General features: G+C 40.7%; 2 protein-coding genes across 2 annotated transcripts in view; one reads left to right on the forward strand and one right to left on the reverse strand.

The window, feature by feature from the left end:
• Positions 1-10547, reverse strand: part of PLS1 (plastin 1) — a 52154-nt gene extending 41607 nt beyond the window's left edge. Inside the window, exon 1 of the mRNA XM_077348766.1 lies at positions 10402-10547. The gene's annotated coding sequence lies outside the window, so the exon portion shown is untranslated. The remainder of the gene's footprint in view (positions 1-10401) is intronic.
• Positions 10548-15237: 4690 nt separating this feature from the next.
• ATR (ATR checkpoint kinase) overlaps positions 15238-20208 on the forward strand; it is a 51686-nt gene continuing 46715 nt past the window's right edge. Inside the window, exons 1-3 of the mRNA XM_077348770.1 lie at positions 15238-15394; positions 17000-17091; positions 18109-18258. Coding sequence (XP_077204885.1) covers positions 15336-15394; positions 17000-17091; positions 18109-18258 — 301 coding nt within the window. The 5' untranslated portion in view covers positions 15238-15335. The remainder of the gene's footprint in view (positions 15395-16999; positions 17092-18108; positions 18259-20208) is intronic.

Consider the following 20208-nt stretch of genomic DNA (forward strand, 5'->3'; position numbering starts at 1 on the left):
TAATGGATTGTACTGGGGGTTTTATCGGAGTGTTATAACCCGCCTCGAGCCTTTGGGGGGAGGCGGGTAATAAATAAGATGATGATGATGATGGATGGATGGATGGATGGATGGATGGATGGATGGATGGATGGATGGACGGATAGACAGACAGACAGACAGACAGACAGACAGACAGACAGACAGACAGATAGCATATGTGGTTCAGAGGCCACACTGGAAGGAAGAGGCCATTTAACCCTTCAAACCCTGTTTGAAGTAACTGAATGAAACCAGACTTCTGATGCTGGCAGATTGACAAATTGTTCTAAGCCTAAAGAATCCCTAGAAGCAAAATGACTAAACAGAGGCTATTGTATTTGGATCTCATTATGATAAGTCCCTGGAAAAGACAATAATACTAGGAAAAAGCTGAAAGTAACAGGAAAAGAGGAAGCCTCAACATGAGATGAACTGAATCAAGAAACTAATCCATGGCCCTCAGTGTGCAAGTTCTGATCAAGACTGTTAACAATAGGATGTTTGAGAGCCATTAATTCATAGGGTCCCCATAAGTTGTAAGAGTCTTGATGGTGCTTTTATACACATACACATGAAAGTTGGATGGAATTGCACTCCCATATATTTATTTTTCATATTTCTATTCCACAATTCCCTGAGAGCTCAGGGTGATTTACAATGTCAATCCAGCAATTGAACAATTAAAACACATTAAAACATTGTTATTATAAAACCAGTTTATCTTTAAAATCCCACAGACTTACCCCTCCAGTGGGGAATACAGTGCTAAAGTGGGATTAGCAATATGGCATCATTATTATCTACATAGGAAGGACAGTTATAGTAAGTATTTCTATGGGTCTCAGCCATAAGCCTGGTAGAACAGCCCAGTCTTACAGGCCCTGTGTAACTGTTTTAAGTCCCACATGGTCCTGATCTCAGTCAGGACAGTGTTCCACCAGGTCAGTGCCAAGGTGGAGAAAGCCTTAGGCATACAGCTTAGGTTATTGCCTGGATTCAGTTTTGCTTCCAAACAACCAGAAAGTGGCTGTGGACTAAAATGTCTTTTAAATTTATATTCATATTCATGCTGCACAAAGAAGACTTTAAGGAGAAGAAGCAGCACATTCCATAGCAGAAATCTAGTGCATTTGGAACTCATTCATAGGATCCAAGCTGTACACTAGCCCTCCTTCCCTCCTACAAACCAGCCCTCATTGTCTGCTATGCCTCCTGCTCCAAGGCACACCGAGACAGGCAGTGATAGGGAGAGAGAGAGACACAGAGATTTGCACCTCCCGGTGTCCCCTGGGTCCTAGCGCCCATTGTATTTCTGCTTGCAATGGGCTTTCTTGCTAGTAGAATCAATAAAATTCGTGTTTGAATATTCAGTAAACAATTTATCTGACTGGTATTTTCTTTCTTCTCACCCTTTTTTGCAATGTTAATTTAGTTAGAAAAGACACACTATCATTTTATACCAGTCCACAAGTCTTTGATTCCCACACATTTGCTATGTGCATCCTCATTTCATTACCAGTTTTTTCACTAGTTCTATACCATTAGGTTTGACACACTTTTTCAAATAAAACAAACAAGAAGACAATACTTTGGAAAGGATCCTTAGATACCTGTGGTACTTTTAGTAAGAGTCCTAAATTATTGTTGCTGGGTTATTCAGAAGACTGAATCAGACTTGATGATGCATAATTAGTAACAGCATTGAGTGCCTTTAATATACCAGTTGCAATAAAAATGCAATCTAAATGCCTTTGAAAAGTTCTCAGAAGCTTCAATTGATGCAACATTCCTTGTTATTAAAACAGCCAACCTGGGTTGAGCATATTACATCTTCTTTGATACATTTTCATTGGTTCCTACCTTGCTTCTTGGTAATGATTGGGATCAGGGTATGTCAATGACTAAGTTTTCCATGTGAACCTTATACACTGAAGTAAGGCAGAGAAACCCTGCTCCATGTTGCCCGTGAGGATTGTTTGGCTCTATTCCTGTTAACTTTTCATATGCTGATTAGAATTGTTGTTTTAAATCATTATGTCAATTTGCTGTTTTAATGTAAAATATCTGAGTGGCTCCATTGAATTGAACAATATTCTGAAAATATTTTGTGATTGCTGAGTTGTTATTTCTGGCTTATGAATTGATTTTACTAGTGTAAGACTGTCTATGGATTCCTGTGACAAAAAAAGTGTATACATATTTAAATCAATAAAAATAACAGATTGGATCCAAAATACTGACAATGGGGCTCAGTTAATAGAGCAAAGCTTTCTCTACTGCCCCTTCACATTGCAGCCTACTGAACTCTTAGAAATGTTGCTTCTGGGTGGGGAGAGGACCCTCAGGAACACCAAGGGACAAGGGGCAGCCTCTCCCCCCCCTGCCATGGGATGGGAGGAAAAGGGAGCATCATCCAACCTCTTCTGATGGTGGAAGTGACTTCTGCTGGATAATAATTGTACTTGTATTTGACCCAAAGATCCTAACAATTAGCCACACCTTCTTAACTATAGGTATATAAAATAATGCTCAGCAAAATATCTCATGTCTTCCTTTTACTCATTTTTGTGTTCTTGGTCCTACTGTGAGAGATTATACACCTCACAACAGGATGCACCTTCAAATTCTGTTCTATAATTGCCTGCTGGCAGAGACAAGCACCACGGAAACAGTACACTCAGCTCTCTCAAGGATGCAAGACCTCATGTTACTCTTTCTTTGACCTACTTTAAGAAACAACAGTAGTGGCATTGACAAGCTGTGATCAAAAAACTCCCATAGGGGATGTAGAAAGATCATGGCAGGGAAATAGAAGTAATAGATACAAATGAAAAGCAGGGAGGGATAAACATCTGTGATTCTTAATAGAGTATGAAGCTTCTAGCAGGAAGACATGTCTATAAATGTAAAGCGATTAGGCAAATTACAGGCTAACATTTCTAAATAGCATGATTTTGATGAAGAGCACATTTGGCAGCAGAATTCGATGATTCTAGAAGCTGTAACCATGGGATTAAAAAATAGCAACAAAACATTAATGATAGGGATAAGTGTGCAGAAGCAACCTAGAAAGGATTTACACTTGCAAATAGAAAATATTCACAGAATACAGCTAAGAACATGATCTGGAAGGCACTGAGCCAAAATTGATTGAAAATTTTTAAAAGGGTTGAATTAGTCAGCACATTTGAAAACTACCAGTGTACCACATCTTCTTTATGCTGTACCCAGAATTTAATGTGAACATGATTTACCAGGCTCTGTTCCAAACACCTATTTTCAGTGCTTGGACCCAGCACTAGGCAATAGAGGATTGCTCTAGCAATCTGAACCCAATCAATAGGGCATCTATATGTGATGCCCCAGAATTCTTTGCAATACCAGAAATCTTCTTGGATCACTTGGTTAGCAAAATGGCTTGGACTTACTTTTAGAGCCTTTTCACACATATATATAGTTAAATGCTTCTATGTTTGAATGTTAACTTCTAGGCATGTGTGATCCCTGGCACTTTTTGTTTTTATACTTCCAATGGTTATGCTTGCTCTGATTATAGCCCTGTTGGACTGCTATACATTATACATGGGGCCACATATGCAATCTGTAATAGGGTTGAACCTCCAGGTGGTGGTTGGAGATCTTACAGTATTACAACTGATCTCTGGGCAACAGGGATCACCTGGAGAAAAGGATGACTTTGGAAGGTGGACTCTTTGGCATTATGCCATATTGAAATCCCTCCCCATCCTCAAGCCCCCGTGTCTCAGGGATCAATATGTTTCCCAAACTGGAGCTGAAAACCCTAGTTCAAAAGCTTTGACTAATTCAATGTACCAATTTAAGGGACCATTCAATTTTAAAAAATCCCAACCAGTTACTTGCTAGGTCACTTATGAACTCAATTCAGAGTCATGGTTATTTTCTATGAAAATCCAAAGTTTTGGTCCAGGTTCACATAATTAGAGGCCCTGCTCTGAGTTTCTCCACCATCAGAAGCCAGGAGGAGATTGAGCACCAGAGACAGGTCTTTTCAATAGCAGCACCCAAACTGAAGAATTTCTTTACCATTAATGTATGTCTTGAGCCAAATTTACAATATTAAGTACCAAAGAAACATGGCTGCTTTTACACAGGGCAGCAAATGGACGCATACTGAAACACTAATCACACAAACTATCACTGCTCTGCTTGCAGCACCTGGCCCCACCTCCTTCCAGCTTGTCATGTTGATGAAGAAGCACTGAACTGACATCAGTCTTGCTATTATTATTGTTATTATTACTATTATTACTATTACTATTATTTCCTGCCACTTCTGAGACTGGCTCATGGCGGGTTACAATTGTGCATAATTATAAACCCCAATAAAACCCAATTAAAATTAACAAGAGACATAAAAATTACAATACATAGATCAATAAATATGGCCGTAAAAATATACTACATCCCTCCCATAAACATCATCCAATAGGGATGTGGCAAGAGTGACAACCCGCGCGGCAAGTAACCCTGGCATACCGCTGCTCAGCACCAGGGGGCCCCGATCAGATCTTCTACTCAGACCCTGGCCTCAAGCATAGACCTGGCAGAAGAACTCAATTTTGCAGGCCCTACAGAATGCAGAAAGCTCCCACAGGACCACAGTTCATCCAGGAGTTCATTCCACCATGTTGGGGCCAGGACCAAAAAGGCCCTGTCCCTAGTTGAGGCCAGGCGAAGTTCCCTGGGGCTGGGGAAAACCCACAAATTAGTACTCGCAGAATGCAAAGGTCTGCAAGGGGCATAGGGTGACAGATGGTCCCTCAGATATGTGGGTCCCAGACTGTGAAGGTCAAAACCAAAACCTTGAACTGGATCTGGGCTGCAACTGGTAACCAATGTAGCTGCCTCAGCACAGGCTGGACATGGGCCCTCCAATATATATTCTGCAGCAGCTACAATTTCTGGATCAAGGACAAGGGCAGGCCCGTGTAAAGCAAGAAATCTATTCTTGAGGTGACCATCACATGGATCACTGTGGCCAGGTGTTCAGAGGATCGATAGGATGCTAGTAGGTGTGCCTGGTGAAGGCTACCCCATCACCTGAACTGTGGCCCACATGTGAGCCGAGCTGAGGATGTTTTAAAATAAATGTTAAAGGGCTAGGGAGAGGGAACACTGGAGCTGACCATCACAATTTTGAAGATGGCACATGGAGTTCTCTAGCTTCAGGCTTTTACACAAAGATTTTAGTGGCAGCTGTCATGCTATTTTCTTTGTGGGAACAAAGAAGCTTTTTATTTGCTTGTTTAAAATGGAAGCCCCAAGAGCCTCTAATAAAGTGGAAGCATGCAGTTTGCAATGGAGGGGCAAATCTCTACCCAAGGCTTTTGTCCATCATTTCCCATTTTATGCTAGCATTGTCTTAAATGGCTTCTAATCATGTCTTTATATAATCTTGCCCCAATATTTAATCTTAAATTTTGTTTTCATCTGTTAATTTTTTTGTATCCTGTTTTGCTGCTGTTCTCATTTTATCATGTGGTATTGTTTTACTGGGTTTGTTTGTGAGCTGCCTCATGGATATTTATATGAAGAAGAGTCTTATATACTGCTTCTCTCTACCAGAAGGAGTCTTCCCTTTCCCTTTCCTCTCCTCACAACAGAAACCCTGTGAGGTAGATGAGGCTGAGAGCCCTAATATTACTGCTTGGTCAAAACAGCTTTATCAGCGTTGTGGCGAGCCCAAGGTCACCCAACTGGCTGCATGTGGAGGAGCAGGGAATCAAACCTGGCTCACCAGATTAGTATTCAGTGCTCCTAACCACTACAACAAGCTGGAGAGGCTGTGAAAATGTTTTTAATTAATTAATATGAGAGTCCAAAATAGTAGAAATGTGTCTTGAGTAACTACCAACATTGTATTTTTAATTCAATTTTAATTGTTCTCTGTTATAATGTAAACCGCCCTGAGCCTCCGGGGAGGGCGGTATAGAAGTATGATAAATAAATAAATAAATATGATAAACAAATAAGTAGGCTTGTGCACAAAGGGCCCAATTCTCCATTGGATATAATGGAGGGATGGGGCACCCTCTTTGGGAGCCCCTAGACATGGACCCCGTGGACCAATCATTTTGAAATTTGCAGGGGAATCATGGAAGCATCTCTCAGAGCTATCCTGAATGTATGGAGGCTGTACCTCACACTCCCATCCATCCAAGCCCCAGGAAAGGCAGGTATGCTGATATTCCCATTATTGTCTGGCATCATTGATTTCCATGGGCGCCGAAGCCGAAGCAGCTGAATCCTTTGATAAATTAGTAAATTAATGTTGTTCCTGATTTTGGGGTGGGGAAGAAAATGTTTGAGAGGCATGCTTTGTTAAAAGAAATATTCTTTTTATTTCTAGCATCGCCTACATGTGTATCCGCCAATTCATCGCTCCAGAAAGTTCACAATTTTTTAAAAAAGTAATTCTCATCCCTGGGAACAAGGGATAGGGAGGTGGGAGTGAGGACGGGACACAACAGATGACTTTAGCGCATTTGAGCCTCCATACCTTCCTTCTGCTGGTTGCCTGCTGGTTACTCTCCATAAGCTAGCGCTTTTTAGGTTGGTTAATCCACTTTATGTAATTCCCAAAGAAGCGCTTTAAAATGGAGGATGTAAAGAGCTGTCAGCTAGATGTGGGCGACATCATATGAAGGGGCCCGAATATTCAGCTTACATTTGACTGGCATGACACTACATTTAAAGGGTGCGGAAATCCCCATAGTGTTCATCTATACCTTGTGGCTGGTAGACCTCTGTTCCATATATTTATCCATAAATAATTTTCAGCAGGCATGTGCAAGTTACTGCTCTTGCCTCATAGAGGAAGTTATTATGAATTAAAGCTGGGTTAATGAACTCAATGTACAAATAGTGTAATAACGAGCAGTTATGCAATTCCGATAGTCACTTGCTTATGGAACATGCAAAGTTCACAAAGCAGAAGTCTCTTTTACTCTATCCATTGCAACTTCCTTAAGAGTTTCAATTATACCAGCATATCCCAACCTTTTTACTGTTGAGAAACCTCTGAAATATTCTTCAAGATTCGAGAAACTCCGGAAGTGATGTCAGCAGGCTACACACCCCTGCCATGACCCCAAGAAGATACGTCACTAGAAGTGACATCACGCTCCTTCGCAGCCTCTAATGCTAAAAGCAGCCCAGTGGCCTACTCCACTGGGCTGGGAACAAGGTTGGGGCAGGCATCCACCACTCTGTCATCCCCTGCTACCACCCCACAACACAGTTAAGTTTAAATGAGAGTTCTTTCCTCTCTGGACTCCAGTCACTACAATGTGCAATGAACCTCAGTCAGCAAAGATTTTTATAATCAGGGCCCTCCCCCCATTTCCACCCCCCTCCAGGCCCATCATTGGCCATTTTGGGAGGGGGAGTAGATCAACATAACCATATATGGTCAGATCACTTGATAAAGTTTTAATTAAAATATTTAAAAATTAATCAATTTACACACAATTTAGGAAACCTTTCCAGGGCTATCAAGAAATCCCAACATTTCATGAAACCCCTGTTGAGAAAGCCTGAATTAGACCCATAGAGTCAATTTCACTTGATACAGCAGTCAGAATTAATGTGTACAATATTCATTGCAGTAACAAAAATGAATTGTGAATGATCTAAAACAGGGGTAGTCAACCTGTGGTCCTCCAGATGTCCATTTGCTGGCAGGAGCTCATGGGACTTGTAGTCCATGGACATCTGGAAGACCACAGGTTGACTACCCCTGATCTAAAACACACATTTGGCACTTTTATTTATTGGGATTTATTTATATTTATTTATTGATATTTTGACATATACTGCAGCTCTCAAAAACTCGTGGCGGTTTACAATAGAAGAATAAAACTACCCAACCCATAAATCTCAGCATAGTATTGGACAGATAATGTGGAACAGAAGTTGTAACATTCTGGGTTCTCCTGTTTATATTTTTCTGAACAAAAGCAACACACTGGCAAGAAAAAGCTTATCCCATATCTAGCCACTGCTTCCAACAGCAATATCAATGACAGTACAAACTTCAAAGAACCACCCAGTGTATTGATAGTGAAAATAATCTGTAATGAGTTTTGTCAGTTAATAAAAGATTAAAAGTGGCAGATGTATTCAAATCTAGTCAAATTCTTGGACTGTGGCTGTAATCTTAAGAAGACTCTCCTGAGAGTCAGCCCCATTTGAAAAAAAAATTACTTACTTCAGAGTAGACCTGCATAGGATTGCTCTCAAGAGAATTTGCATGTATAGCAGTCTGTTAGACAGACCATACAACCCTCAGATGGTTTTTTTGTTCAGAATGAAAATATGGTCACATTGCATCTAAATATCCATATGATCATGGATCCCAGCATGATCCTGAAACAACACTACAATATCCTATTGACTTCAAAGGTAGCCTAAGTATATTTAGACCAGATACACAAGAACTGAATCCTACTCATCATATGTAAATCAAGAACAAACAAACAGTAAAGACTTGGAAACTGAAGGAACTTTTTGTTCTTACCTATTCAGCGAATTGATGACACAATCCTAAACAAAGCTATACTCTTTAAAATCCATTGAGGACAGTGGCTTAAAAGATTTAACTCCATTTAGGATTGCACTATTATTGGTCTGCATTTTAAATCAGTTGCTCATTGTATATTCTTTTACTTCTGATTTGTGTTTCTAAAAAAATGGTTTTATTTAATTAATATATAATTATTAAGCAGGTGCTTGATGCTTGATATTGGTATAAGCTCACAAACCCTTGCTACTTCTGACAGGGACAGACTGTAGCATAGTGATACAGAGCATGCTTTGAAAGAAGTTCCACATTCAGTCCCTGCCTCAAAAAGTTAAAGCATCATAGGTGGCATATACAAAGAAAGACCTTTCTTTGCCTGTGACATTGAAGAGCTGCTGCAAGTCAGTGTAGCCAGTACTAAGCTAGATAAACCAATGGCAGTTGCATGAGTACATGCATGAATTTAATTAGTTTAGTCATTTTTGGCCAAGCCTGGATTAAATTTCCTATCAATATCTGTTGACTATTACAAGTTCTTGTTTAGTAATTTCCTTAGTATAGTTATAGGAAAGAAGCCATGTTTATTTTGAGTCCAAATGAGAAAGATAAACTATACATATAATGTAAATAAATACAAATTTACCCTGTCAAATTCTATACCATCTTTGGGGTGTTTCCTTTAAAACATCTCAGAATAAGATTAATCTGCATAGTGTGCTATCAATTAAAACTTAGAACAGTATTTTTTTATGCTTTAAGAACACATTACATAGGTACTAACTTCTGCAAAAACAATAGAGGTATTTAAGATTATCCAGCATGCACTAGCAATGCTGGTTCACTTTAGCTCTGCATTAATTTTTCATTCTACTCTGTTCCTCTCCAACACTGTGAACCTCTGGAAAGATACTGAGATTAAACAGTGCTAATTTCCTCTTGAGTGATCAAACATGTGCAAGAAAGAAGTGAAAAATAAATGCAACATCATTCTTGAAAGCACAGAAATGTCCTAGTTCTTTCATAATGACTCAGAGACACCTTTGATCTTTGAAAAGATAAGGAAAGAAGACAGACATCTGAATCCACTAATGCATATATATATGTCACAGAAGAAAAAGTCTGGGTGTGGCTAGTTATGAAAGAAATTGCTGACAATTATCACAAAAACATCAGTTGAGAAAGCGGGCCACAATGAAGCCACCTTTCTGGTGAAGCATTGAAAGCTGAAACAGCACTTACACAGAGAATTGTGTTTCAGTTTTCTTTCCCAGCGTTTGATAACAAACAATGCAAGTAAGCTATTTTTTACTACATGAAACAAATACAATGGCTATATTTTTCCATCAGGCATGTAAAGCTTAGTTTGACACCTATTCCATTTCTTCCCTTCTGTATTTCTGGCAGAGAACACTGCAACCATACACATCGTTTTTTTTCCCTGTTACAATATCCCATCCACACAGAACACACCAATATCTCAGAGCACTTTCTGTTCTGAAAATAACCAACAAGGAAAGAAGATGGCATTACTTCTCATACATTATCAGCTCCTAGGAAATTAGTTATGAAAGGGAGCACCGGCAGCTTTGCACTTCAAAATATTTTTTTACAGATCTTATCCACATTAGTATTTTGGGGGGAATAGCAATGCTAGTTTACTTCAACAGCCACCGATAACGGAAAACGTTAAACAAAAAGTAGCAAAACTGAGCTGCCAATCCACAGAAGTTTTAAGCTATTTTAAAATCAGTTTGGTGATTGAAGGGAATACAGGATACCAAGCAGATGCTTATTTTCTTCCCCCTTCCCAAAAATACCTGCAAAAGAGCCCGGTGTCCGAAGGGTTCCTTTCACCTGCCTGCTGCTCTTCCTGAGCTGCCGCTGGAAGTCAGATCTAACTGCAGCCCCAACGCCAGGGCAGATTCCAGTAGGAGCTGCACAGTCCAGGACACCTGCAGAAGACTGGCAGTCGCTGCTCTGCTTGAGTGGCAGCTGTAGAAATCAATTGGCTTGCGTTCCTGGAGGCAGGAGGCGGGTTCAGATCGGAACGCACTCTGCAAAGGGGCTAGGAGGAGATGCGAGGGCTGTCGGTAGAAGGATCAAATTCCAGCGATTGTCAGTGTTAAAAAAATGTAATTGATTCCGGGAAACTAAGAGCTGGGAACTAGGCTGCTGTGAGTCTTTGGGGAGGCTGTTTTGTACATTTAATCTCTCAGTCCGCAGGATTTAAAATGCAAAAGGCAGCAATCCCCTGGGTCCAGTTCCCGGAGAGTAAATCATACTAAACTCAGTTTTACTTGACAGCAAGTATACATGGTAGGATCGCATTGTCTTTTCTGAAATGTATCGCAGGATGTGAGTTACATCCAATAAATAAATTATATATAATCCTGGCATCAGAGACTTGGTGTTATACCTTTTGTTATATGTTCTAATAATATTGACACACAGAACACAGCACCATATATCTGTTGTTTCAATTTCACAAGTAGATAACATCTAACCAAGAGGAATCAAATTTTCCCTATTAATTTATCCTTTAAAGTCAATAGGGGGGGCATAATGCTACCATCATAAATTATATAGTGATACTGCTGTGAATATATTTTCAGTCCTTTGGTTGCCAACTTCAGGTTAGAAAATTCTGGGAAATTTGGGAGATGGGGCCTGGGCAGGGCAGATTTGGGGAAAGAAGGGATGTCAGCAGAGCATGCCATAGAGTTCACCATCCAAAGCAGCCATTTTGTTTTGGATAACTGATCTGTAGACTGGAGAGCAACTGTAATCCAAGAAGATCTCCAAGCCCCACCTGGAAGTTGGCAATCTTAGCTCAGACCCACTGAGGCACTTAAAATACTTAATTTTTTCCTAACTATATTTACTTCCAAATGGGCAGGTTCAGAATTTGTCTATTTGTACATCAACAGCAGTGGACTTGTATTACTGAGTCAGGAACAATATAAAGCTATAGCAGTAACTGATTAATACAAGTTCAGTCCAGGATCTCTGAAATAAGGGACAGGGAAAGTATTTGCAATCTTGATACATCACCTTTTTAAGTACTTTGTTATAATCCTAATTCTAATTTAATTTAAATTTAACAGCTCCCCCCCACCTGGTCTTGGGTAATCTAGTCCAACCTCCTGCACTATGCAGAACACTCACAACCCTGTTTCTGCTGTTGAAGTTGTTGGGGTTTTTATGGCGGTTTTATTGTATTTTATTTATATTTGTGAACCACCAGAAGACAACTTGTCATGAGTGGTGGTCTCTAAATGGTTAAATAAATAAATAATTTATTTGCTTCATTTATATCCCTCCTTTCTCCCCAGTGAGGAGCAAATGCATCTTACATCATTTGTTTCTCCTCCATTTTATCCTCACAACAACTCTGTGAGGTGGGCTAGTCTTAGAGCATGTGACTGGCCCAGCAAGCTTTCATGGAAGAGTAGAGATTCAAACCTGGGTCCGACACTCTAACCATTTCTATAATTTGCGGCACAAACATAAACATGTCTACTCATAGGTAAGACCCATTGTGTTCAGTGAGGCTTACTTCTAAGTAAGTGTGCATAGAACTACAGTTTTGCCTACATTCACATTGTTACTCTAAATTGCTGTTTCATTACAATGTGTTTATTTATATATGTAAGTTATACCCTGTCTTTCTCTCCAAAGTGGCTTATACCATTCTTCTTCATTTTATCCTCACAAGAATCCAGTGAGGTGGATTATTTATTTAACTCACAACATTCATACCTTGTCTTTCTGCCTCATCAGGGCCACCAAGGAAGCTAGCTAACAGTTTTAACAAGATTTATAGGAACACATCATAAAAACAGTTAACACTAAAACTAAAATACATATTAAAAGCACAGGAAAAAAAACAATAATTTACACATAGGGTAGGATGGAGAGAAAACCAGAGGGGGGAAAAAGCCTTCATCTACTGGAGGAAGACAGTGACAAAAAAAAGAAAGAAAAATATCCTAGGAGAGAGTGTTCCATTGTTTAAGACCCTCTCTCAGGTCACCACCTACCTAATCTCAAAGAAGCTTGGCCTCAGAAGATTACTTTAGCACTTGGGCAGGTTTAGGGTTGCATTCAACCAGGGTTCAAGAAATCTATGCCATAACCAGGAACATTATGATTACAACACTCAGTGAGGTTTGCATTGTCCCTACTTGTGTCTAAAACTTACAAATCCACCTGCACTGTTCTAGTTGCAATAAATTCCCCTCTGTGTTATGAAACATTTTGCACCAAATGATGTCACCATCACTCTTTCAGCAAGTACTCTTAGTGAAATCAGGTTGTTTGTTTGTTGTGGCACAATATACGCAATTTTTAATGAGAACCTCTTTAATTTGGCCACTTGGAAGCTTGCATTTTAAAATTCCTGAGTCTATCCCTTTTATCTCTCTCTCTCTCTCTCTCTCTCTCTCTCTCTCTCTCTCTCTAACTATTATATTTATATACAGCCCTCCCCAGAGGCCACAGACCTTCCATTTGCCACACTTGGAGTCTCTTTCCTATCTTCATATATTAAACACTTCATCTAAGTGGTCATGCAAGTCCCCTTTCTTTGGCATTTTAATGCTGAGAGAGGAATTAACAAAAAGTCTCTCTAACCTGGACCATACTGCTTTTGCTGTCCGCATCAAATGTCTCTATTAGTCAAACCTTTGATCAGGGTTCCTCTTGCCTTCTCTTTATCAGAATGCCAGGTACTTGGTCATAAAGGTAAAGATAAAGGTATCCCCTGTGCAAGCACCGTGTCATGTCTGACCCTTGGGGTGATGTTCTTTAGCGTTTTCATGGCAGACTCAATACAGGGTGGTTTGCCAGTGCCTTCCCCAGTCATTACCTTCCCCCCCCCCCCCCAGCAAGCTGTGTACTCATTTTACCGACCTCGGACGGATGGAAGGCTGAGTCAACCTTGAGCCAGCTGCTGGGATTGAACTCCCAGCCTCATGGGCAGAGCTTCAGACTGCATGTCTGCTACCTTACCACTCTGCGGAAGGACGGGGCCTCTGGTGCAAGAAGGTGTAAACACCGAAACGGCCTCAAACTTGAAATCTGTCAGAGGCTGATGGCTTGAGAACAAGAGGCTCATACTTGGTCTTAAGGAGTAACAAAAAAAACCAGGACCTTTTGGAAAAATTCAAAAAGGGTAATATGCAAACCACAAAGAACCTCAAATTCATAAAACTATACAAACTGAAAAAAGTATACATATAGTTTTTAATAACAATATACAACACTACAAAACTATTATCAAATACAGTATGCTCTATAAATTATCAAAGGATCATATAATGTTATGAAAAGTCAGAAAAAATATACAATATTACATGGCATCTTCTGCACACAAAATCTGAAAAGTCACAAGAGTACAATGTTACATAATGTCTCCTCACAATAAATCACAATGTATGTATATTTATTTATTTTATTTATTTATCATACTTCTATACCGCCCTCCCCGGAGGCTCAGGGCAGTTTACATTATAACAAAGAACCTTACATAAAACAGTCTGTAGAACATGTACATCAAAACCAACAATTGCAACCAAACACAACACAGTATAACAGTAAACAGTTGTGATACAAACAGGTCCAGGGCTTGTTGATGGGATTCTGAGGGGGGTGGCTTATTGATTGAATTCTGAGGGGGGGTGGGGGGGAGCAGGGGCCCTTGGTCGCTGTAGATTATGTCTGGTCTCGGCCAAATGCCTGATGGAGGAGCTCCTTTTTGCAGGCCCTGCGGAACTGTTTAAGCTCCGTCAGGGCCCTGATCTCCTCTGGGAGCTCGTATATACATATACATATATACATATGAATTTGAGGTACTTGGTCTTGCCTGCTGGTCATCTCCCAGCTGGGGTCTCTAACAGCATGCCACAGTCCCATCTACAGCTGGTGACTTATAATTCTTTCCTTTCAGATCAGATAGTTGCCTTTAATAAGCCTATTCAGTAGGTAGTTATGTTAAGAAGTGATGCAGGAAGTGTCATTTTCTGTTTCTTCTCTTTATGTCGTTCTCTGAGACCTTTTTAACATCAGCCACCCTTGAAACATGAAAGAACAGCCCAGGTGGGGGTAGCTGCTGAGGTGCAGAGGGCCATCTGGGCATGTTGCCTAACCATGATCCATATTCTCCTCCGCACATCTGGCAATGGAAGGACGGGGCCTCTGGTGCAAGAAGGTGTAAACACCGAAACGGCCTCAAACTTGAAATCTGTCAGAGGCTGATGGCTTGAGAACAATGTTTTTGTTTTTACTGTTTCCTATTTCTAACGAAGAGAAGCTTGTCTTAGTTTCTGCATCGTGGTTTGTCAACGACGCTGCAGAACTCCTGGAAACTCTGATTATTCATTGGTTCTTGGTGAAATGTAGGTGAGGGAAGTATCCGAGCAAATACAATGCTCATAACATCGGGCAGCTTATTGTCTCAAGTTATATAACGAAATTTGGTACGTTGCCTAAATATGTTTGTTTCCCTTGCTATTTCCCCTCCCCCACCCGCCCTTCCATCTGTTCCTATGCCTAACTGCAGTCAACGAAGTCCAAACGCAGCACCCGGGGTTACTGCGAAAGCCAGGAAGAGAACGATAACGCGTCTCGTTTGGCCCTCGCCAGCCACCGTCCGAGGTCTCCGGTTTCCGCTAGTTGAGAGACTGGGCGGAGAGAAGCGCGAAGTCGAAAGTGAGTTGGCGGGAGAGGCATCGAGAGGGCGCCGATAGTCAGAATGGCGGACCAGGGGCTGGAGATGGCCTCCATGATTCCAGCCCTCAGGGAGCTGGGCAGGTAGGTTTAAGAAAAGGCGCCCCTCGGTGGCATGCCCCGCCAGGCCTCTGTGGAGAGAGAGGCGAGGAGAGAGCGTTGCATGCAGAGATTAATGGGCTTAACTTGGCGTGCGGGTGCCTTCGCTGCTAGCCTCTCTGCACGCGTAGAGGCCCTTTCTCGCACTTCTAGGGAACTATAATTGCCCCTAAGAGCGAAGTCTGGTCTGCATGCCATGAAAACGAGGTGGCACAACCCCCAGATGCTGCAGCGAGTGTCATTGTTGACTTCTCCCCCGCCTGAAAATCCCCTGCAAGTAGAAGATCAAGTGTATCTGAGAGAAACCCCCGCACCGCCCTTCGTGTGCAGGATGAGGTGCTGGACACTTTCCGGCAGATCTAATGCAGGAGGAAATGTATGGAACAAATTAACAACCGTAAAAATTGAGATATGTGAAATGTTAGAGTAAGTTAGGAATCACAGGTCGCTGTTAAATCTTGGGAGGTGCCGTGCTTTGAATTTGATTCAGTAATCTCTTATGAAGTTCTTCCGGAGAGCAACAATCGTTTTTAAATCAACCTGGTTGGATCTTGAGCGGGGATTCTGACCTGGGCCTTTCTGATTCTAGACTCACTACACCAAGCTGGTTCTCATGTCAGCAAGCCTAATCTTATGTGTGATTTTGGGGAAACAAACATTTTCTAGTTCTGTAATAGGCTTTTTGACAGAATGACCAGATTACACACAGTATTTTTTTTTATATGGCTTGGTGATTTACTGTCCGTTTTTGAATTGCAAGCTGCCTCAAACAGGATTCTGAAGAGGTAGCATAGAAATGTTCTACATCTGGGAAAATCTGAAAGTTTCTGATTATAAATCTTTAATCTCTGATATGCAAACAGGTGTTACATTTGCAGAAATATCATTTTGGTTTCATTATCTCTGTGAAGATAACCCAATTGACAAGTTCTAAAAATTTAGCGATAAACAGTGAAAGGAGTATATTCTAAGATATACTGTTCAGTGTTGATAGTAAAGGCCAGAAAACATTTTTAAAACTCTAGGCATAAAAGACTTGAAAGCCCCAGTAAACTCAAACTTTGGGCATCAGTGTTAAGTGTTTTTAATTTCTCTGTAAACCTTTCTGCCAAAGAAAATGTAATAAAGACGCCATATTAGTGGCACCAATCTCCATTAGCAAAAATATACCAAGGGACTAATAGGGACAATTGGGGCCAATTTTATCCACATCTGGTGGGTGTTTAGGTGAGTAAGAGAGTTCTAGAAGTGGTTGCTACAGTTATCTAAGGCAGGGGTAGTCAACCTGTGGTCCTCCAGATGTTAATGGACTACAATTCCCATGAGTCCCTGCCAGTGTTTGCACAAATATCCTGCCTACTGCAGGGGGCCCTGGAACCTAAGAAGAGCTCCTGAAAAGGTGGTGGCCCCCAAAATATTTGAGAATGGTTGATGTAAACCATTTTTCATCCCCATTAGAGAGGAAGTTGAAGTATAAGTCAAGTAAACACTTTTAAATACTTATTGTGCAGTGTTTTAAGCCTTTAATTTCAAAAAAAATAATATGTTCAAGTTGAAGCACAAATATTACTAAAATTATTTTAATTCCAGTGCTAGTCCAGAGGAATATAATACTGTTGTGCAGAAGCCAAGACAAATACTCTGTCAGTTCATTGACCGGATACTTATGGATGTAGATGTTGGTAAGTAAAATGGAGCTACTTGCCAAATGTTGAAAAGCTAAAAAAGGTAAATTCCCATTGTCCTATCCCTGAATTTCTCGACAGGTGAATGAATTACCAAATGGATAGTCCCTCTGACTGAATAAGCATGTTTAAAAAATGACATTTATTTTTTTAAAGAAGAGCTGGTTTTTATACCCTGTTTTTCACTACTAGAAGGAGTCTCAAAGCTGCTTACAATCATCTTCTCTTCTCCCCACAACAGTCACCCTGTGAGATAGGGGAGGCTGAGAGAGCCCTGACAGGACTGCTCTACAAGAACAGGACTGTGACAAGCCCAAGGTCACCCAGCTGGCTGCATGAAAACAGCTGTTTCTGAATTGTTGGTCCCTGAAGACACAAAAGATTCTTCTGGGTTCTTCCAAAGGACATTCTTCTCCAATTAAGTACAGGAAGCCTGTGCTTTCTGGAAGAAAGTGAGCACCAGGAAAAATATCAACATATGGCATGATGCCCATGGGTGCCATGCTGGGAATCATTGAATGCACATCATCCATATTTTTCTTAATGTCAGAATGTTATTGATCTGACTAAGGCAACTCAGAAATTCTGACCAGAGTTCATTTACTACTGGAAAGTAAGCAGAATGTACATATTACCCAGTCATTTGAGTGGTTACTGATAATCAGGTTTCAGGTTTAATTGAGTTATAGTTTAAGTGCCTGAAAAAATCAGGCAGTTAAGAAATATTGAATTATTTGTTGGATATCTTGTTTTTATCTCATTTTTATTTAGCTTTGTAATATACTTTTATATTTTACTAGCGTTTTATATTGTTTTCTAATAAGATAATCTGCTGTGAGAAAGATAGACGATAATAAAATATTTGAATAAAATATTTGGTAAAAAGAAAGTTGCATGAAAGTCCTACATTCACAAAGGTGTTGGTTTCCAGAATTGGTGCCCAAGTGTACTTGCTTTGAAATGAGAAATCATCTGTGCAATTATAACGGTCTAGTGTGTATCCTTCTTTTTCAGTGGCTCTGGAACTGATGAAGAAAACTGAATCTCAGCCCAGTTCTCTAATGTTGCTTGATTTTATTCTTCACATAATGAAATCATCCCCACTTATATTTATCAACCTAACAGGAACCCATCAGCAGAATGAAACAGGGTCTGACTGTATTGGTAAGTTTAACCCTTTTTCCTGGATATTTGGATTTCTTTGCAATAAATGGTATGCAGCTGGATCTCAGCCCCCCCCCCCCATCCGTTTGAACAGGTTTGCTGGGCAATGGGAAGGACTGGGGTGTGAGGCAAATCTCCTAGACAATCACACATTAGTGGGTGCTCTAACTATTCAATCAGGACAATTATCTGAAAGTCCATAACTTTCAGACCATGGGCAAAGAAGATTAAAAGCAGCTGGCTGCTGCTTGAGTCCATTTCAGGGAAAGATGGTGCCATGCTTCTGGCTACTGTGGTCTGTCTATGCTGCAGATTGCTTCTGCTGCCTGTCTTCTCGTATTTGAGCAATTGGTCTTGAAGGTCAATTTGCTGCTCTTCAACTACTTAGCTCTGGACTTTGACAGTGAGTTAAGTGATCACATGCTTTTGCATGCATCCTTTCAGCTTGTGTTAGGGAATCAGGAAAAATGATTCTCCCAGCATATATAACTTTAAACTCAGAATTATTCTTACTTACCAAGCAGGAGGGAAAGCCGGGGCAACACAGTTTCACAGCAACAATACCTGGCAGGCAGGGTTTTACAGACAGGTCTAAAGGCAAGATTCAATAAGCCGATCCCATGCTAGCTTCACTGCAGAAAGCTTCCATGTATGGGTCCAGTATTAGGTTCATATCACAAGCAGAGTCAGTTCCTCTTTTTTTGAAGAATAGCAGGTCCCAGGCTCAGATTCTGTAGGGACTTACTGATTTCACCTGGTGCTTCTTAAGCAGAAGGGCTTCTAAGCACACATCCTTGTACTTGTCTCTGCCTAGCTCATATTCTCTATTCTTGGGGAATGCTTTAGCAGTGGGCAGGTCCATGTTGGAGCCTCTTGGCTTGAAGTCTTTGCTGGTGCTGGTAAAGGCTCTTGTTGGCATCCATCTGAGGCATCTACCTCACCAGGAGTATCTGCTAGGACTGGGAACAGGGACAGGTCCTGCTTCTCCTCTGATGGGTAGAAAGAAACAGCAGAGAATTTCTATAGTGCCAACATTCCAAATTGTGTTTTAAAGAAAACACAGAAAACAGCAGCAACAAAAACTTTCAATTGAATCCCAGCACCTATCGGCATACTTTTGTGCATAAATTAAATAGTGCCAAAAATAGAACCCTCAGAAGAATCTGAAATGAAATTTTGTCCTGATTGCTGGCACATGGAGGCATTTCTAGGTATCAGAGTTTGTAAACCAGGCCCCTCAGACTGCCTCCTCTTGCAGTGTCACTTGGCTGTGGAATGGGGGTGACTCTGTGAGCTGGCGCAAGGCTGCCTCCTACCCAATAGAGACAGGCACCTCTTTGCTCTGCTGTGCTTGGCTGGTCCACAACTAATTTATGAATGCTGAATCTGAAAATTACTGTTTATGTTGTTTACCTTTCCTTAGTTGTCATCTTTGAATTGCAGGAGCAAGACTGCATATTGTAAATAAAATATTTGATATGCTACTATATTTGATATATTTGATATAATATAAATATTTGATATGCTACTATAGCCATAAACTATGTAAATTTATAGAAAAGAACAGATTAAGTATTGTCTCTGGCCTACAGTCAGATAGCCCCAATCCAATCTGGAAGGAACCGTCTGCTCTCCACTGGCACAAGTCATCCTTGTGATGTCTTCTGCAGTCCTTCTAAACTTTATAGGGGCAGCAGTAGAAGCCAGCCAAACAGCTGATATTTCTGTTCCATCTGCTGTTTTTGGATCTGGCTAGGAATTCTCAAGTTGGCTTGAAACTCAACAAATTTTCAAGTTGGCTTGAAACTCAACATCAAGAAAACAAAGATCATGGCATCCGGCCCTCTCAATTCCTGGCAAATAGAAGGGGAAGAAATGGAGATAGTGACAGATTTTATTTTCCTGGGCTCCAAGATCACTGCAGATGGGGACTGCAGCAAAGAAATTAAA

Source organism: Paroedura picta, chromosome 8 (genome assembly GCF_049243985.1).
Source record: "Paroedura picta isolate Pp20150507F chromosome 8, Ppicta_v3.0, whole genome shotgun sequence".
Classification (NCBI taxonomy): domain Eukaryota; kingdom Metazoa; phylum Chordata; class Lepidosauria; order Squamata; family Gekkonidae; genus Paroedura; species Paroedura picta.